The sequence below is a fragment of the Bos grunniens genome, chromosome 10, assembly GCF_055505025.1.
Source record: "Bos grunniens cultivar Pamir isolate PY7600 chromosome 10, Bosgru_T2T1.0, whole genome shotgun sequence".
Classification (NCBI taxonomy): Eukaryota; Metazoa; Chordata; class Mammalia; order Artiodactyla; family Bovidae; genus Bos; species Bos grunniens.
The window spans coordinates 77,523,339-77,542,706 of NC_141174.1; the positions used below are offsets into that span (position 1 = coordinate 77,523,339).

Sequence of the window (19,368 nt, forward strand, 5' to 3'; positions counted from 1 at the left end):
TGTATAGGTTACAACTTTAAGAACTTTCGCAAATGTCTTTCCCTTGTACTGATTAAAAAAAAAGCAAAGCAGTCATAGTACATTTGGGTCTTTAACTCCCTCTCTTAAAGTCCAGAATTAGAAGAGTTCCTTTATCATGGGATCTGAGTAGGACTGTTCCAGAGGAGGCTCTATTAATCAACACAAGGTTCCTAAAGGCCTTCTATACTTCCAAGAATCCCCAGGAAGGGATCTCAATCCAGACCTCATGGTTTCCTCCATATGAAGTTCTGTTCCTGATCTCAGGAGTCAGTCTCCTACTAAGTGAACCATATAACTAATCCTCTTATTAACCTCTCCTAATGAGAAGGGAACAATTATTTCCATTTGCTCTGTGGCCTCAGATTACTGTCTCTTAGCCATAGTGTATATAGTGTATTTCAAGAACCAATAAAAGAGAGGTTTATTCTATTTTGTTATACTCTTAAGTTCAGGAATTGAAGATTTCTTGACCCGTTCGTTATGTGTATTAATTAGTTTTAGGAACTCTGCCCTTTTCTCTCCTCAAAATTAGCTAGCACACCTGAATAAGCCAAAGGGAGCTATCTGTCTGTCACTAATGCTGAATAACTAACTGCTCTTAGGGGTTCTGCTAGCAAGTTCAAATGAGGTAATATATATTTCAGTTATTAATATGGCTAATACTACTAGTTACATATATAATATTACTAATTATATAAATGACATCAAACTATAGATCAACTGTACATATTCTTTTATAATGCTTTTGATCTTGAAATAATTATAGATTTGTAAACAGTTACCAAAAAAAAATGTATGGAGAGGTACCATGTACTCTTCATCCAGTTTCCCTCATTTTTCAAAACAGTTTTGGTCTATATTATTCTGAAACATGCATTTTTCTTTTTTGAAAAAGTTTTTCTTTTTTAAAAAATAGCTCAGTTGGTAAAAAATCTGCCTGCAATGCAGGAGACCCGGGTTTGATTACTGGGTCAGGAAGATCCCCTGGAGGAGGACATGGCAACCCACTCCAGTATTCTTGCCTGGAGAATCCCATGGACAGGGGAGCCTAGAAGGCTACAGTTCATGGGGTCGCAAGAGTCAGATATGGCTTAGTGACTAAATCACATCACCACAAGGTATAGCTGTATAATAGTGTATAAGTTTCAGGTGTACAACAGTGATTCACAATTTTTAAAGGTTATTATTCATTCATAATTATTATAAAATATTGGCTATATTCCTTGGCTTGTACAATATATCCTTGCAGCTCATTTATTTTATACATAGTAGTTTTATGGCTTAATCCCCTACTCCTATCTTGCCCCTTCCTGCTTTTCCCTCCCCACTGGTAACCACTAGTTTGTTCTCTGTATTTGTGTGTCTCTTTCTTTTTCATATATTCACTAGTTTGTTTTAACTTTTATTTATTTTTTAATTGAAGTATAGTTGATTTACAATGTTGTGTTATTTTCTGTATAGCAAAGTTACTCAGTTATACATATACTTAGTTCCATTCAGTTCAGTCACTCAGTCGTGTCTGACTCTTTGAGATCCCGTGGACCGCAGCACGCCAGGCCTCCCTGTCCATCACCAGCTCCCAGAGCTTACTCAGGCTCATGTCTGTTGAGTCAGTGATGCCATCCAACCATCTCATCCTCTGTTGTCCCCTTCTCCTCCCACCTTCAGTCATTCTCAGCGTCAGGGTCTTTTCAAATGAATCAGTTCTTCACATCAGGTGGCCGAATATATTCTTTTATATTCTTTTCCATTATGGCTTATCATAGGATAGTAAATATAGTTCTCTGTGCTATAGCTTAGGACCTTTTTGTTTATCCTTTCTGTATGTGACAGCTTACATCTGCTAACCCCAATCTCTTACTCCATGGCTCCCCCAACCCTCTCCCGCTTGGCAACCATGAGTCTGTTCTCTATGTCTGAGTCTGTTTCCGTTTCCTAGATAGATTTCACTTGTGTCATGTTTTAGATTCCACGTATAAGTGATATCATATGGTATTTGTCTTTCTCTTTCTGACTTACTTCACTTAGTATGATAGTCTCTAGTTGCAACCATATAATCCTCACAGGACCCGTGTGAGTCCTTCAACAAGTAATCATGGAGTTACCTGTCTCATTATTTGCCAGGCTCTGTGGCTACAATATAATAAATAAGGTAGACTTAGTCCTTTCCTCTTTGAATCTTACGTTCTACTGAATGAAAACAGATATAAATCACTGAACAGATACTTGCTGATTCTAAATACTACAGAGAAGGCACATTGGGTGATATAATAATAATGGGAAGAGTTGAGTTAAATGAGGTAGTAAGGAAAGAATTCTCTGAGGAGAGGATGTTTCAGGTGAAATCTGAAGAATGAGAAGGGAATCCTTGGGGGGTAATTACTTCAGGTAGAGAAAATGGCAAATGTAAATGCCCTGAGGTAGCAAATAGTTTGATTCATCTTAGGCAGAGGTCTCCACCCTTTTTGGTAGCAGAAACTTGGTTTCGTGGAAAACAATTTTTCCACAGACTGGGGTGGGGGTGGGGGTGGTGTGGGGATGATTCAAGTCATTACATTTATTGTACACTTTAATTCTATTGTTATTACATCAGCTCCACCTCACATCACCAGGCTCTAGATCCAGGAGGTTGGGGACCCTTGATCTAAGGTACTGGAAAGCAAGGGAATGTTATGTCAGTTTTATCTCAGTAAAGGTGGGTGGGGTGGGGGGAGGTTCCACTGTAAAATCTCATAGCCAGCCTTTACAAATGAGCCTTGAAAGGAACAAATGTGTGGTGACTGCACCTAGCTTTTGCAGAGTTTGCCGTGTGCAGACCTTGTTGTTCTGTCTCTGTACAGCCAGGTATCTACAATAAAAGAAGGAAAGAGGGAGGGAATAATGGTGCAGTGACACCTTTGTTCCTGTGTACTATTCTGTTCTTGGTAAATGTCTTTGTGGAATAGATTCCTAGAAGTGGAACTGCTGATTTCAAAAGGCATCTGCTCTTGAAATGTTGATGGATTCTACCACATTATCATCACCCAAATGATACTAATTTGCACTCTCAGCCTGTAATGGCTTTTTTTTTTTCTCATAGTTTTATGAAAACTTCCCCCCCAACATCCTCAATTTAATGGAATGAGAACAACTGTGAGGGAAAGAATCAAAAGTAATTTTTTTAAATTTAGATCTAGTTGACATGGAGAGAGAACAAAACAAATTAGTGGTATGTTAGATGTTAGGTCTAAAGGGGTTAGCAAAACAGAGTTACGGTCCTAGAACCTGTGGAGCTTACCGTCTATGAAGTGCTGTCCAACAGAATTATAATGTGAGCCACCAATGTAATATGAAGTTTTCTAGTGTCCACATTAAAAGTATAAAAAGAAACAAGTGAAATTAATTTTAATAGTGTATTTTATTTAATCTAATAAGGCAATGGCACCCCACTCCAGTACTCTTGCCTGGAAAATCCCACGGATGGAGGAGCCTGGTAGGCTGCAGTTTATGGGGTTGCTAACAGTCGGACACAACTAAGTGACTTCACTTTCACTTTTCATTTTCATGCGTTGGAGAAGGAAATGGCAACCCACTCCAGTGTTCTTCCCTGGAGAATCCCAGAGGCGGGAGAGCCTAGTGGGCTGATGTCTGTGGGGTCACACAGAGTCAGACACGACTGAAGTGACTTAGCAGTAGCAGTAGCAGCTAAAGAATCATCATTTTCACATGAAATCAATATATAAAAATTATTGAGATATCTTATATTCCTTTTTAATGCAAAGTCTTCAAAACTGTGCATGAATTTTACACTTATAGCACATCTCAATTCAGATTAGCCACGTTTCAAGTGCTGAGTAGCCACATGTAGCTAATGGCTATCATGTCATTACTGTGGTGCAGTGTTTTCCAACTGAGTTGACATCCTGTAGTGGAAAATGAAATAAGGGATCCAGCCGGCACTGAAACAAATAAACCAAAAACTGAGATAGACTAGAATACAAAATAATAGTTTGTATTACATGTAGTAAGAGAGGATGTTGGCCAGGGCAGCAAGTCTGAAGCAGAGCTCAAAGGACTGGAGTGCAGGGTGGTCTGCTCTGTGTCTTGTACTTGGCAGGGTGTCGATGGGAGCCCAGGGAGCGCTGGGCATTCCTTTGCTTTAGTGGCTAAAACAGCCACTCAATTGGCAGTTCTCTTAGGATCTAACTGCAGGAAAGAGCTGGATTGGTTTTTGTCAAGAAAGTTTAAGAAAACAATCTGTGTTCTCAGAAAGTTTCTTGATTCTTTCTGTCTGTGGTGATGGCTGAGAAAAGCTGGTCTGGAGAAATGATTTTCTGGACTGGGAGATAGAGGACCTGGATTCTCTTTACCAATTTCCCATGATTAGCAGTGCCAATTCAGCCAAGTGGTCTCTTGGTGCCAGCTTTAGGGGCCTGTAAATTGATTCTCAAGGAGTAGTATGTTAGGTGGAGTGTGCCTGTGATTATAGAGAGTGATGTGTTCATTACATGGAGTATAAACACTGGCACCACTAACCTACCGGAAATGAATATTTTCCTTGTCAGGATTCAGAGAAGATGTGCATTGAAATCGTCTCCCTGGCCTTCTACCCAGAGGCTGAAGTGATGTGTGACGAGAACGTGGAACAGGTGTATGTGGAATACAGGTTCTACGATCTGCCCTTGTCAGAGACGGAGACTCCAGTATCCCTGAGGAAACCCAGAGCAGGAGAAGAGATCTACTTCCACTTCAGCAAGGGTGAGGTGTCCCTCGTGATCAGTGGGAGGGGAAGCTGACAGTTGTTTAGCCTGAGGGCTTCTGATGGGGTGGATCTAACCGTTTTATTTATCAAAGTAATATATGCATATGGTTTTAAAATATCAAATAGGCCTAAACAGATTTTTGATTAAAATAAAGCAGTCCTTTGCTCCACTCATTCTCTACAAATCACTCCCCCTCACCCCTCTCTGACCCCTTCCTCAGTCTACCTCTCCACTTTTCACTTTTTCTGCTATTTCTTCTTTCTTCTGTTATTTAACCCCGTGTTTCTGAGGAAATCATTCTTTTGCAGTTTCCTGATTCAGTAATTTTAGACCTTATCTGCTGACTTCTATCTTGGCACATAAAATTTGTCTCTCTTATATCACATCCACGTTCTCTTTCTCCCATACAGTTGGATCATAATTTTATTTAATTTTTAAGTAATTGTAATTGTTTCTATTGTGACTATGTAAATATTCTTATAGAGCCAAGTTGTACACCATGATATAATTTCTTTCTTGTATTATTGTGGTCTCAATTTTTCATTTTCTTTTTTTTTTTTGTTATACCTGTTGTGATTCTTTCTACATCCTCCAGCAGATTTTTAAATTTTCAAATAAACAACCTATCATATAATTTATCTTTTTTTTTTTTTTTTCCTGAAGATATCTCTTTATCTTCTTGTTCTTCTCCTCTATTATCCCACTGCTGCCCCATTTGGAGAGTTTAATTCTCTTATTACTGCATTTCTTATCTCCTGGGTCCTATGTCACCCTCTATCTGATTTATTATATTCTAATGGATCATGTTTTTGAGTAGCTTTAAAAGAAAGAGTACATTGGAAATAAATATTTTGAGACAGTCTTGCATGAAATCTCTATTCATGCAAATAAATCTATTCTCAAATAAATCCATATATTTATTTGATTGATGATTAGACGAAGTATAAAAATCTATGTTGAAAACATTTTTCATTCAGAATTTCAAAGCTATTGGTCCTTGATCTTCTAGGTCCAGACCTGGAGTCTAGTTCTTATATGAAAACGACCTCCTTCCTCCCCAGAAGACTTTAATATTTTCTCTTTAGTGTTCTTAAATTTCAGAATCATGTGCATATATGTTCTTTAATTGTTCTGGCCATTCGGTGGGCTCTTTAAATCTGGAAGCTCATGGCTTTTAGTTCTAGGAAACTTGTTTTCCTTTCTCTGATAACTTTGTCCCCCTACATTTTCTCATTTTCTTAGTAGAATTTTGGATCTTCCAAATTGATCCTCTAATTTTATCACTTTCCTCCTTTACCGCTGCTTTTTTCTTTATTTCTCTTTTTCTTTTTGGACAGGGGTAGAAAATACTTCCTTAATTTTATCTTCCAGTCATTGACTAGGTTTTTTTTTTTTTAATTTCTAATAGCTGCTTCTCATTCTTTATTCTTCAACCCCTTATCCCACCCCTGACCTTTAAAAAAAGTGTATCCTATCCCTGCATCATAGTTTGGCACGTGACCCGAACTCCCGTCTTGCCTTCCCAGCCCCCGTGTGTCCTTTCAGCCTTCCATTTGCCTCACGGTCCTTAATAGCAGCTGCAGAAAGGAAGAATACCTCCAAGACTTCACACAGCCCAGTGGGCAGAACTCCATCATGTGGCCAAACCTAGCTAAACTAGAGACTAGAAAACATAGGCAAATTTATCTGAGGCTGCAACAGTCCTGTGTAAAAAGGAGGAGGAAGAGGGGAATGCATGTTGAATCAGGCACCTTGAGTTGAACCTACCTCAAAACCCAAATTTCTAGGCAGCCCTAAAAAAAAAAATCAGTCTCCTAGAATTCTTCCAGTTGAGGAGTGGGTCAGAACAGCTTACAAGCTTGGATTGTAAGGCTTCCTTTGTATCAGTACTCGAAGCATATTCTTAAAGGGCCACAGAGTAAATATTTTAGGCTTTGTGCGCCAGTCTCTGTCACAACTCTTCAGCTCTATCGTTATAGTTGGAAAGCCACCACACAGTAAAGAGATGGCTGTGTCCAATAAAACTTTATTTATGAAAACAAGGAGCTGGCTCCTGGGCACCCATGCTTGCCAGGTGTCTGGTTTAAATCACTGTTTTGCACATACCATTTATGAAAATCTTAGTGCCCAAATAGCAACAGTATATGATTCTTTTCTTTTCTCCCACTTACCCTTAATACAGTGATAGATCTGGACCCAGTGGAGCAAAAAGAACGGAGGCAGTTTCTGTTCACCATGCTGATTGGAGAAGATCCTGAGCAAGGACAGTAAGCATGTGCTTCCTATTTCTAAAGACAGGAGACATCACACAAGAATTCAGGAGTTTGAGTCTAGTTTTGTGCTGATGTGGAGTATTTTAATAACTTCTTTCATATTAATATTCTCCTAATGAATTTCCCATCAACTTGGGTAATTTATGCTTGTGACTGACTACCTGATAAATTATGTAGTCTCATAGATTAGTTCATTTCTCACCCATGCCAGCCTCTGATAAGCGCTTTTTTTGAGGCAGCAATTGACGTCAACACTCCATGCCCCTACAGAAAGGACACACTGCCTTGGCGCTCTAGAATAATTTGATTCATTTCTTGCAAACACAATACCATTGTTAGCTTACCAAATATTATGCCTTTATAATAGCAATTTTATATTTTGAGTTAAAAATGATTTCTCTACAGGAATACTTTGAAGTAAAATCTGAGTCTACTCTTAAGTTTTAGGAAAGCCGACTGTCATATTCCTATAATCTGAGGAGCCCTCCTTTTAGAGGTTCCAGATGAAATGCATTGGATATACATAGACTGAAAATTTTCTCGTCTAGCAGAATTTTGAAAATCAAATTTATATGGACAGCTGTGTTTTGTTTGTTTTTGTCAGAGTCTGGCAACCTTACCTCCTTTCCTTGTGTGTGAGTAAGAACTAGTATGGGACTGGTGTTCTAATCCATTACTTTTCTAAAAGCTCAATGAAAGTGCAAGTCACTCAGTCATGTCCAACCCTTTGTGACCCCATGGGCTGTACAGTCCATGGAATCCTCCAGGCTAGAATACTGGAGTGGGTAACCTTTCTCTTCTCCAGGGGACCTTCCAAACCCAGGGATCAAACCCAGTTCTCCTGCGTTGCAGGCTGATTCTTTACCAGCTGAGCCACAAGGGAAGTCCAAGAATACTGCAGTGGGTAGCCTATCCTTCTCCGGGGAATCTTCCTGACCCAGGAATCGAACTGGGGTCTCCTGCATTGCAGGCGGATGCTTTACCAACTGAGCCACCGAGGAAGCCCTGAAAAGCCTATAGTGGGGAGCATGTTGCCTTTGTAGTCACACAGACTTGGTTTTGAATCTTGACTCTTCCAGTTACTAGCTCTATGATGTTTGAGATACTTAACTTGAAGGCTCCAGAGAGGATGCTGCAGAAATAACGTAGTTTCCCTAAGGCAGTCGGTATTGCATGCAGCAAGTGGTGATGCGAGTTATCTGTTTCCTGGGAAAGCTGAGGTGGAGTCAGCATTATCCCTTTGCATTGTTGAAGTTCTCAGTACTGATACAGAAACATAATTACAAATACATATTGCTTGGTGGCCATAAACGCATCACTTTTGGAATTTCTTTTCAGCTTCTCATATTTAACTGTGATTTAAAATGCTTGAATTTTTGGTCCTATTCTTGCTCCTGTAGAACTATGGGCCACCAATATTTGCTTTTTAAAAATGAATAGGAATATAAAATATCCATTAGAGGCAAATCCAGGGAGACAGAAAGGAGATTAGTGGTTACCAGAACTGAGGGAGAGAATGGGGAGTGACTAGTTAAGGGTGTAGGTCTCATGGTGATGAACATGATCTGGAATTAGATAGTGGTGATGTTTGTACATTATGATTATACTAAAAAAAAAAACTGAATTGTACACTTTACAATGGTTAAAATAGTGAATTTGTGTCATGTAAATTTTACCAAAAAATTTTAATAGGTCTCAGTTTCTGGAATTCAGTATCATTCTTTGCTAGACTAATACTGTCAGCCTCCTGTATCTGCAGGTTCCACATCCATGGGGTCAACTAACAATGGATCAAAAATATTTGAAAATACAATTCTAGGTTCTAGGATGTTCCAAAAAGCAAAATTTAACTTCGCCACGTACTGGCAACTATTTACTTAACACTTACGTTGTAATTATTCATAATAGCATTTACACTGTATTAGTTATTATAAGTAATCTTGAGATGATTTAAATTATATTCTATATGCAAATCCAACAGCATTTTATATAAAAGACTTGAGCATCTGTGGATTTTAGTATCTGAGGTGGATTCTATAGTTGTTAATTGCTCACTGCTTGGGAGGAACTGTGATATGTATGATCTTTATACAGTGATATACTGTGATATGTGATATGTATGATATGTATCATCTTCCAAGATTTACAACTCTTACTTTTTTATATTCATTTTGTAATTCTGTATTGTTTCCTTTACTCTGCTCAGGCTTGGTATTAGACTGTTATTTACAAATATAAAAACCTCTTCTAATTTCCATAACCTTGTTTTTTTGTGTAACACCTCCACTGCCCATTTCTAATCTTTCAGCAAAGCTGTAAACCATTTTACAAGGAAATGTATCTCTCAATAGTTTTGAGAAAATGTAATCAATTACTTTACCTCAAGTCTTAGTTCCCTCCAAGCCTGTTGTTACTTTGTAAGTCATACCAATTTCTTAGTCTTTTGCCATTGCATTCTTGTAAGATGGAGGAAGAGTGATTCAGGAAATACAGTGTATAATTTATGATTACTTTTATCCCTTTTTTAAGTCTATCAGTACTGAGTTAAATGGGTATTTTCTCCTTTAGTTTAAAGTTTACAGTAGTAAGTGATCCTATTGAGGAGGAAAAGAAAGAATGTCAAGAAGTAGGCTACGCATATCTGGAGCTGTGGCCAATGCTGGTATCAGGAAGAGACATCCTAGAGCAAGATCTAGACAGTGAGTCATACATTTTGGTGCTCTCAGTTCTACTTATATCTAAGGGAATAATCCTAATAATGAATACTTTTGACTTTTAATACATAATTACTAGTTGATGAGACAATTTGGATTGAAACCCCTACTGCTGTTTTTCTAAATCATTCCTCAGTTGTATATCTTCTCCCATATATCTCCTGGCAACTAGCACCTATTATGAATCTCCAGTATTTGAGACAGGGAGATTTTGAAAAGACAGTTTTACTTTCAAGCAAATTTAAACATCAGCCTTTCTGACCTCCCTTATCCAATCTGTTCTGAAACTGTCTATCTACTGTGCATTTCCCCTAACCCATCCAAAATGGTCCTCTTTGACTAATAATGACTTTGTCCCAACATTAAGTGTTCTGCATCTGTCCCTACCTCCACTGTAGAAACTTCAGAACCCTTTTCTCTCCTGAATTACTGCAATAACCTCATAAACTACCTTCCCTGATTTACTCATGCCCCCTTAGAATATATTCCTCAGAGTGGAGTCACTTTTTTGGAACCCAAATAAGAAACTGTCATTTCTAATACCATCAATTAAAATCACATTTTTTACAAGACAAATGGCCTGTTACGATCTAGATCCTGCTTATCAACATAGCTTCATTTCTGCCAAACTTGTTTTCCAATCTTGGCACATGCTGTACATGCTTAGAGTCTCTTTTACTTTTTGAAGACAAAGGGATTGTCTTCAGAAGGCCTTTTCTGATTCTTCCATTCTGGATGAGGTGCCAGGTCTGTGTTCCCAAAGCACCTTGAGTTTTCATCCCAGCACCAGCTATACTATATTGTAATGATTGTTTTCCATCATCTTCCATCAGAATGAGTCCCGCTAAAATGGGAGGTAGTAACCTTGTATAGTATCCCCAGCACCTAATGTAGAAAATAATTTAATATAAAATATTAAGTATTTAAGTGTTTTTCAGTTGAATGATACAGATGTCTGGTGTTTTTTTCCTTTCCCAACAGTTGTTGGCCCTGAAGATCAGGCTACCCCCATAGGAAAGCTCAAGGTGTCTCTTCAAGCTGCTGCTGCCCTCCAAGCTATTTACAAGGAGATGACTGAAGATTTGTGTTCCTGATGGAACAAGTGCTAGTCCATTCTAAACCCTGAGGGAACCATAGTCAAAAGTCTCTTATAAAGTAACTTGCTCTACTATGAATTTGGTTTACTGTGATATCTCAACCTAATCATGAAAGTTTAGAGTGATAAAAGTTCCTTTTTGTGATACTAGCTGGGTAAAGAGAATTATTCTCTATGCCTTAGCACTTTTTTAGGAGAGAAGCAGGCTTGTTTTTAGGAATTGAACTGCAAAAGAATTGTCACAGAAAGTAAATTTATAAAAACAAAACAACAACAAAAAAAAAACCACAGTTTATTTATCTTTTAGTTTTTCCAAAATTGAAAATATCAAGTCCTACTGCTAAGGAGAAAATAAACAAACAAATGAACAAAAATCCGAGACCCCTCCCCCCTCTTCTCTTAAAGTCACAGAACACAGAAGGAACTGCAGTGGGACAGGTGGGTGCAGAGAACCAGGAGGGAGAGGATGGCAAGATAAACTCCCCAAATACTTAAAAAGCCGTTCAACAGAAACTGTGATAAATACAGGACAATGCAAGACAAGTAAAAACAAGGAGCAGCAGTGACGAGAGGCTGTGTTGCAGATGTGGCCTCCCTTCCTCTTCTCTTTTCTCATCAGGGTATTCTAGGCCCAAGGCATGACTTGCCCCTTCCAGATCTAAATGTTGACTCCTTTGACCTCCTTCTAGATTTCACTAGAAGCAGTACATGAGGCACAGCCATTCTTTCCTCATACATCACAAAAGAAACAATGGTAATTTTGCTTCCACCATTGTACCATGTGTGAATTTGTAAGGAAGATGAAACTGAGCCAGGGAGTATCACTGCTTCTTACGTCTTCCAAGGCAGTAAAAATACCTCAGAATCTGCCTGAGGCAAGAAAGCAGGAAAACTTAGACGGAGATACCAGCCTGATCAGCCTATCTCAAGTTGTATTGCTTACACCATTAGCAAATTCCAAGAACCTTTTCTTGAGTTCTGCAAAGATGTGTCTTAAAGAGACGTGAGGAAGGTCATGGCAGGCGGGTAAGATGGGAGGATCGCATCTGCTGGTCAAGAGCCATGGTACAGGCAGCAAAGGTCACCTTGTACCAATGTCTTGGAAATATAGCTTTAAGACATCAAAGAATAAGATGTCAGAAGCCAACAATGTCCTGGCAGAAGGTGACAGGAAGAGAGAGGAATGAAACGGTATTTATTAACAGCGGAAGCCTCTGCCCTTCTTCAAGAACACCTCCTCCCTTGCCATCTGGATGGGGCCATTGGCACGTGTCCTGGTGGGCCTGAATTCCCCGAGTAGCTTGGTCCACACAAATGGCCCCCTAAACCCATACACAAATGGCAAAACTTCAAAAGAAAAAAAAAAAAGGAAAAAATACAGTTTCTATGTCATGTAAAATTTTCAGGGATTGGCTGTAGGAAGAATGGAGCTGAGGGCCAAAGTTCTGAAGTTACTTCCTCTTTTTCTTGGGAGGCGCAGAGCTGTGTCTGGAACCTCGGTTAGAGCCTCGGCCTGAACTGTGCACAGATGCCTTCCTCTTTCGGCTCATACTTCGACTCTGTTCTTCTTCTTCCTCATAGCGGCTTTCACGGTCGGCTGAACAGAAGAACGAGGCACTAGTTATCTAGATGTTAGCTTTAGGTATCTAACGCTATTGTACACAGCATGAAATAATGCAGAGAACGTACTTTGGAGTCAGACTTAACTTTTAATCTTTTCTCAGTTGCTTATTAGTTGTATGATCTTGGGCAAGTACTTAACCTTTCTGAAGCTTGATTTACTTATAAAATGGAAAACTGTTTTAGGCTTAAAGGTAATCTATGCAAAGGACCTATCACTATGCTTGGGCTATACAGTACAGTAGTATGTAACTTACATTTGGTATTTGGTTTCAGAGTAGTTAAAACTAGTACTACAAAAACATTCTTAACCTGGAAGAGAGCCATAAAGCTAGACTACTATCTGACTTAGATTTGGAAACCAAACAGCCTAATTTTGGAGTCTGACAAGACTATCCTGGCTAAGGACCCACTGAGGGAGCTGAGCAGATGAAAAAATCCTCCAAGTCGGCAGAGTTGTGCCCCCTGCAGAGTACAGGTGCATTCCAGACCTCATTTGCTCTTCTGGTCAATGACGCTGTAGCTGTGACTCCACATCAGCTTTACACTGTTCTTATGTTACTTTTATCAGGCAAATAATATCTCAAGATACTGAAATTTGTGCCTCAAAAAATAAAACAAAAAAATTTACCTTTTCGGGCTTCTTCCTCCAGTTCGTCCCAATCCTTTCCACTCTCTTCTTCACTGCCCAATGATTCCTTGGAATAATCTGGAATAATATTAAGCATGAATTACTAGACTGGAAACGGAATGGAATGATAAAATTATTCCCTTCAAAAGCCTGTAGAAATTGCCTAAGGTTAGGAAGTCATGAACATTTGTCCCTATGAAGACTCACCTGATTCTTCAGCTTCTGATGAATAATCTTCATCACTGTCCTCCTCCTCCTCTTCATAGTCTTCCTCTGAAGGATTAAAAGTCTCATCTTCGATTTCAGACTCGGAATCCCCTTCCTCAGCATCACTCCCCTGGTGAGTTGGAGCATAATACTAAATACTGGGTGTTTTTTTTTTTTAATTTACTTCATTAATAACTTAATTAATTCAATCCACTGAGTGCACCAGCATTATTTCTATTTTATATGAAAAATGAAATAAAAAAGACCTAACCCTCTGAGTAACCAAGAGATAAAAAAACAATTAAAATTACTAGTAAGATATAATAATTAGATAACTTTTGCAAGACGATTTGAAGTATTTTCTCTGAAAACTAAAAAATTCATTCAAACAGTAGTTTTTGTAATTTCAAAGAAACCTTGTGAGTGGCTACCAATGCCCAATTAATTTATCATTTACCTGTAAAACTAACTTGAAGAAACAATACCAAGTTATGCTCAGAACTTCTCCCATTTGATTGGTCCGTTACGTACTGTTCATATGGCATTCTCCTAACTGCCCAAATGATAATGGGCAACACTATGCGTCAGAAAAGAAACCCCACACTCACGCACCTCACCCTCAGGTTCCAGGAAAGACCAGCCACCTTGTTCAAAGAAGCCCTCAGGGTCATCAACAATGGTCTTCATAATTTTAGTCCAGTTGAGGGACTGTACTCCTTCTGTGTATTTTAGGTCACAGGAACTAAAGAAAAATAACATCATACAGTAAAAAAAAATCAATCCTCCATACTCAGCTTTTGGGTGTTTTTTTTTTTGGTTTGGCCATGCCAAAAGAGCAGAGTCTTAACCACTCGACCACCAAGGAAATCCCACCTCTATACTTTGTGAGAACATCCAGTGTCATGTTGGTCATTAGCATCGTGGAAGAGCAGTACCCTTTTCATATGTGAGAGCAGGTACTCTTGGCACTATCCCACCAGAACATACCGCCAAAGAGCTGATATCTGGTCTCCCAGAGCACTAGTGCTCACGACAGAACCCCATTAAAAAAAAAACTACTTAACGTGCCTTGTGTTAAGAAATGTTCAAATGACATTTATCCACTTCTGTTGAGGTGAACAATCAATATGGGTGGGGGAAAAAAAGAAAAGCAGAACACAGTAATGGTAAGGGCCATAAGAAGAAACCATTAGCACAAAACCTGAGCATGTGCTTAGTCACTCAGTCATGTTAGACTCTTTGCAACCCCATGGACTGTAGCCCGCCAGGCTCCCCAGTCTAAGAGGATTCTCCAGGCAGGAATACTGGAGTGGGTTGCCATGCCCTCCTCCAGGGGATTTTCCCAACCCAGGGATCAAACCCAGGTCTCCCATGTAGCAGGCAAATTCTTTACCATCTGCGCCACCAGGGAAGCCATAAAACCAGAGATTCCAGCATAAATCCATTATGGGCACAATCATATACACTGAAGCTTTTGCTTCTAGCTATGATGGAAGTGACAAGGATTAGATTTACCTTTTCACCCAAACAACCAGAAAACTGAACAAAGTATGGAACAACAGTTTTCAAACACTAGATACTAAGCAGCACTAGACTAAAATCCCAATGGAATGAACAGCAACGGGAATGGTTAAATAAGTAAGACTTTCTCCTCCTCATTTTGTAAATTCAGGAATAGCTGTTTTGAAGCCACAATAATGACAACTGTGGAATTCATAGCATATTAAAAGCAAAATGTATGGTGGTAATAACAGAAAGGATAGAAGGAGAGAAATGGAAGCATAAGAACCTTCTAACAGACATGGTCTATTATCTGAATGCAGACTCTGACAAGTTAGAGGTGTAGCTCATCAGCAAACTAGGAAGATGATTGTAAAGAATCATAAAATTAAAAGCAGGCATAAAAAGAAGAAAAGCTTATCTTTGACAAAGGAGGCAGAAACATACAATGGAGAAAGGACAATCTCTAACAAGTGGGGCTAGGAAAACTGGTCAACCACCTGTAAAAGAATGAAACTAGAACACTTTCTAACACCATGCACAAAAGTAAACTCAAAATGGATTAAAGATCTAAATGTAAGACCAGAAACTATAAAACTCCTAGAGGAAAACATAGGCAGAACACTCTCTGACATAAATCACAGTAAGATCCTCTATGAACTTCCTCCCAGAGTAATGGAAATAAAAGCAAAAATAAACAAATGGGACCTAATTAAATGCTTTTGCACATGAAAGAAACTATAAGCAAGGTGAAAAGACAGCCTTCAGAATGGGAGAAAATAACAGCAAATGAAACAACCAACAAAGAATTAATCTCCAAAATATACAAGCAGCTCATGCAGCTTAATACCAGAAAAATAAGTGACCCAATCAAAAAATGGATCAAAGAACTAAACAGACATTTCTCCAAAGAAGACATACAGACGGCTAACAAACACATGAAAAGACACCCAACATGACTCATTATCAGAGAAATGCAAATCAAAACCACAATGAGGTACCATCTCATGCTGGTCAGAATAGCTGCCATCAAAAAGTATACAAACGGTAAAGGCTGGAGAGGGTGTGGAGGAAAGGGAACGCTCTTAGACTGTTGGTAGGAATGCAAACTAGTACAGCCACTATGGAGAACAGTGTGGAGATTCCTTAAAAAACGAAATAGAACTGCCATATGACCCAGCAATCCCACTGCTGGGCATATACACTGAGGAAACCAGAATTGAAAGAGACACGTGTACCCCAATAACTGTTTATCAGCTATTAAAAAGAACGCATCTGAGTCAGTTCTAATGAGGTGAATGAAACTGGAGCCTATTGTACAGAGTGAAGTAAGTCAGAAAGAAAAACACCAATACAGTATATTAACACATATATATGGAATTTAGAAAGATAGTAATGACAACCCTATATGCAAGACAGCAAGAGAGACACAGATTAAAAGGTAGACATTCTCAATGGATTAAAAAAAAGCCAAGGCATGAATGCAACCTCAATGTCCACCGACAGAGGAATAGACAAAGAAAATGTGGTACATATATACAATGGAATATCTCAGCCATTAAAAAGAATGAAATAATGCCATTTGCAGCAACATGGATGCAACCAGATTGTCATACTGAGTGAAGCAAGTCAGAGAAAGAAATATCATATGACATCCCTTTATATGTGGAATCTAAAAAGACATGATACAGATGAACTTACAAAACAGACTCACAGACTTAAGAGAACAAACTTATTATGGCTGCCATAATAAGTTATGGATAGTTAGGGAGTTTGGGATAGACATGTACACATTGCTGTATTTAAAATGGATAACCAACAAGGACCTACCATATAGCACATGGAACTCTGCCCAGTATTATATGGCTGCCTATATGGGAGGGGAGTTCTGCGGTTGAATGGATACATGTGTATATATATATGGCTGAATCCCTTTGCTGTTCACCTGAAACTACTACAACATTGTAAGTTGGCTATACCCTAATACAAAGTAAAAAATTAATAAAGCTACAAGTCTATAGTAATAGCATACTATGTAGATTTCAAAACAAGGACTATTACTAGAAAAAGAAAGGACATTTCATAACGATGGAGAATAAAATTCAATAAAAGTTGATAAACCTCTAGACTGACCAACAAAAAGAGAAACTATTAATGTTAGGAACGAAAGGGGTAAAAGTATTGCACAAATACTAGAGTTGACAGCTTCGACAAAATAAACCAGTTTGTTGAAAGATACAAGTTGAATTTATGTAGAATAGTCAAAATAATAATAGCCAACTTTGAAAAAGAACAAAATGGGAGGACTTACACTACCTGATTTCAAGATTCATTATAAAGCTACAGTATTCACTACAGGATCAGTGTAAGAACACACACAAACCAATGGAGCAGAAAACACCATCCAGAAACAGCCTCTCCTACACATTCTTTTTTTAAACAAACATGCCAAGTAATTCAATGGGTAAGGAATAATCTTTTCAAAAAATGATAACTAGAATAACTAGCTACATATACACAAAGTACAAACCTTCATCCTAACACCACAGTAAAAAAAAAAAATTAACTCAAAATGGATCACAGACATAAATGTAAGACCTAAACCTATGGACCTCTAGAAAAGTTTTATGACTTTGGGTTAGGCAAAATTTACCACGTAAAGCCATAAAAAGCAGAAATTACAAAAGAAAAAGTTGATTAAACATCTTTCATGGAAAATTTACACTTTTGATCTTCAAATGATATTTTAAGAAAATGAAAAGACATAGAAACTACTGGAAGAAAATGTATGCAAAATGTGTTTTAGGAGGGACTTTATTTAGCCTAAAAAATTTTTTAAATTCAGTAGTAAAGCAATCTGATTCTTAACATGGGCAAAAAACATGAATATACTTCATCAAAGTATAGAATGACACACAGCCTATGAAAAAATGCTCAAAATCAACGGTAATCTTGGAAATGCAAACTGAAACCACAGTGAGAAAGCTGTCCACCACAATGGCCAATAATGAAAAGACTGATAACACCAGTGTTGGTGAGGATGTGGAGCAACTACAATTCTCACATACTACACATTTTCCAGCCACTCTGGCAAAGGATTTGGTAGTTTCTTATAAAGCTAAACATATACTTAACCATAAACCATATGACACAGCAATCCCACTCTTAGGTCTTTATCCAAGAGAAATGAAAACGTATGTCCATACAAAGACCTGTACATAGTGTTTATAACAGCTATTCCTAAGAGTCCCCAAAGGGAAACAATCTTAATGTCTATTAACTGGTAGATGGATAAATAAAGCAGGGACTCTCCAGACAATGGGGAACTCCTCTGTAATAAAAGAGTATGCTAATGATGTGCACAACAACTTGAGTAAATTTCAAAAGCAGTATGCCAAGTGAAAGATAAAAAAAGATATAAAACACTACACACTTATATAATTCCATTTATGTGAAATTCTAGATGAAGCAAACTATACAGTGAAAGAAACCAGTGACAAGGTTGAAGGGAGAGGACTGACTCTGAAAGGGTAGGAGGACTTTGGGGAGTAAAGGAAACGTTCCATATTCCCATTATGATGGTAGATACAAGACTATATACATTTGTTACAATTCATCAAATCATATACTTAAATTGATGAATTTTATTACACGTAAATTGTACCTCAATAAAGAGGATTTTAAAAAATCATACAGGGGCTTCCCTGGTGGCTCAGTGGTAAAGAATCTGCCGGCCAATGCAGGAGACACAAGTTCAGTCCCTCATGCAGGAAGAAAGATCCCACATGCTGTGGAGCAAGTAAGCCCACGCACTACGACTACTGGGCCTGCACTCTAGAGCACAGGAGCCCAATTACTGAAGCCTGGGCGGGCTCCGGAGTGAGAGAAGCCACCACGAGAAGGCCGCACACCTCAACTAGAGTAGTCTCCACTCTGTGAAACTAGAGAAAAACCTGTGCAGTAACGAAGACCTAGCACAGCCAAAAAGAGTCACATAAATCTATAAATATTTTTGATACCATGTTACTTACCTGCAAATGTTTTCAAGGAAAACCCTCATGGAAACTATAAAGTTGGATCTTTCTCACAGGCTGTTTTTAAGCTCTCTCAACCGTTTAAGAGAAGTTTTGTATTTGCAGTGCCTTCCCCTACAGATAATTGGAAGGAGGAAGCAGGGCAGAGCAAACTATACTCATGGCCACACATACCTCACACTTTTCCCACGAAGTGACATCTCCCTTTTTATTGGGGTTCTGGCATATCTATGAGGAATTCTTTTAGCTGAAGTGTAAGTGTGTGAAAGGTAAAAGCTAAAATAAATATATATTGTATCTCATATTTTAGTAAAAACAGAGAACTAGTAAGAAATTTGATACATCCATTAAGTAGTCAAAAAAGATCTCAGACTCTGATTTTCAGTGGCGCTAGCGGTAAAGAATCCACCCGCCAATGCAGGAGACCTAAGAGACACGGGTTCAATTCCTGGGTTGGGATGATCCCCTGGAGGAGGGCATGGCAACCCACTCCAGTATTCTTGCCTGGACAATCCCATGAACAGAGGGGC

The 19,368-nt window shown here is 38.5% G+C and overlaps 2 protein-coding genes across 16 annotated transcripts in view; one reads left to right on the forward strand and one right to left on the reverse strand.

The window, feature by feature from the left end:
• Nucleotides 1-10,925, forward strand: part of RPGRIP1 (RPGR interacting protein 1) — a 45,566-nt gene extending 34,641 nt beyond the window's left edge. For 12 of the 15 annotated variants that reach the window (XM_086322283.1, XM_086322284.1, XM_086322278.1 and 9 more), the window contains 4 exons: nucleotides 4,566-4,758; nucleotides 6,946-7,030; nucleotides 9,605-9,735; nucleotides 10,732-10,925. In XM_086322283.1, coding sequence (XP_086178409.1) covers nucleotides 4,566-4,758; nucleotides 6,946-7,030; nucleotides 9,605-9,735; nucleotides 10,732-10,844 — 522 coding nt within the window. In that variant the 3' untranslated portion in view covers nucleotides 10,845-10,925. Of the gene's footprint in view, nucleotides 1-4,565; nucleotides 4,759-6,945; nucleotides 7,031-7,841; nucleotides 9,292-9,604; nucleotides 9,736-10,731 lie in introns of those variants that run through there. The other 3 variants (XM_086322282.1, XM_086322281.1, XM_086322279.1) reach the window with 3 other exon arrangements.
• Nucleotides 10,926-11,122: 197 nt separating this feature from the next.
• Nucleotides 11,123-19,368, reverse strand: part of SUPT16H (SPT16 homolog, facilitates chromatin remodeling subunit) — a 35,326-nt gene continuing 27,080 nt past the window's right edge. The window contains exons 23-26 of the mRNA XM_086322296.1: nucleotides 13,917-14,046; nucleotides 13,305-13,434; nucleotides 13,098-13,175; nucleotides 11,123-12,443 (exon numbers count right to left, since the gene is read on the reverse strand). Coding sequence (XP_086178422.1) covers nucleotides 12,298-12,443; nucleotides 13,098-13,175; nucleotides 13,305-13,434; nucleotides 13,917-14,046 — 484 coding nt within the window. The 3' untranslated portion in view covers nucleotides 11,123-12,297. The remainder of the gene's footprint in view (nucleotides 12,444-13,097; nucleotides 13,176-13,304; nucleotides 13,435-13,916; nucleotides 14,047-19,368) is intronic.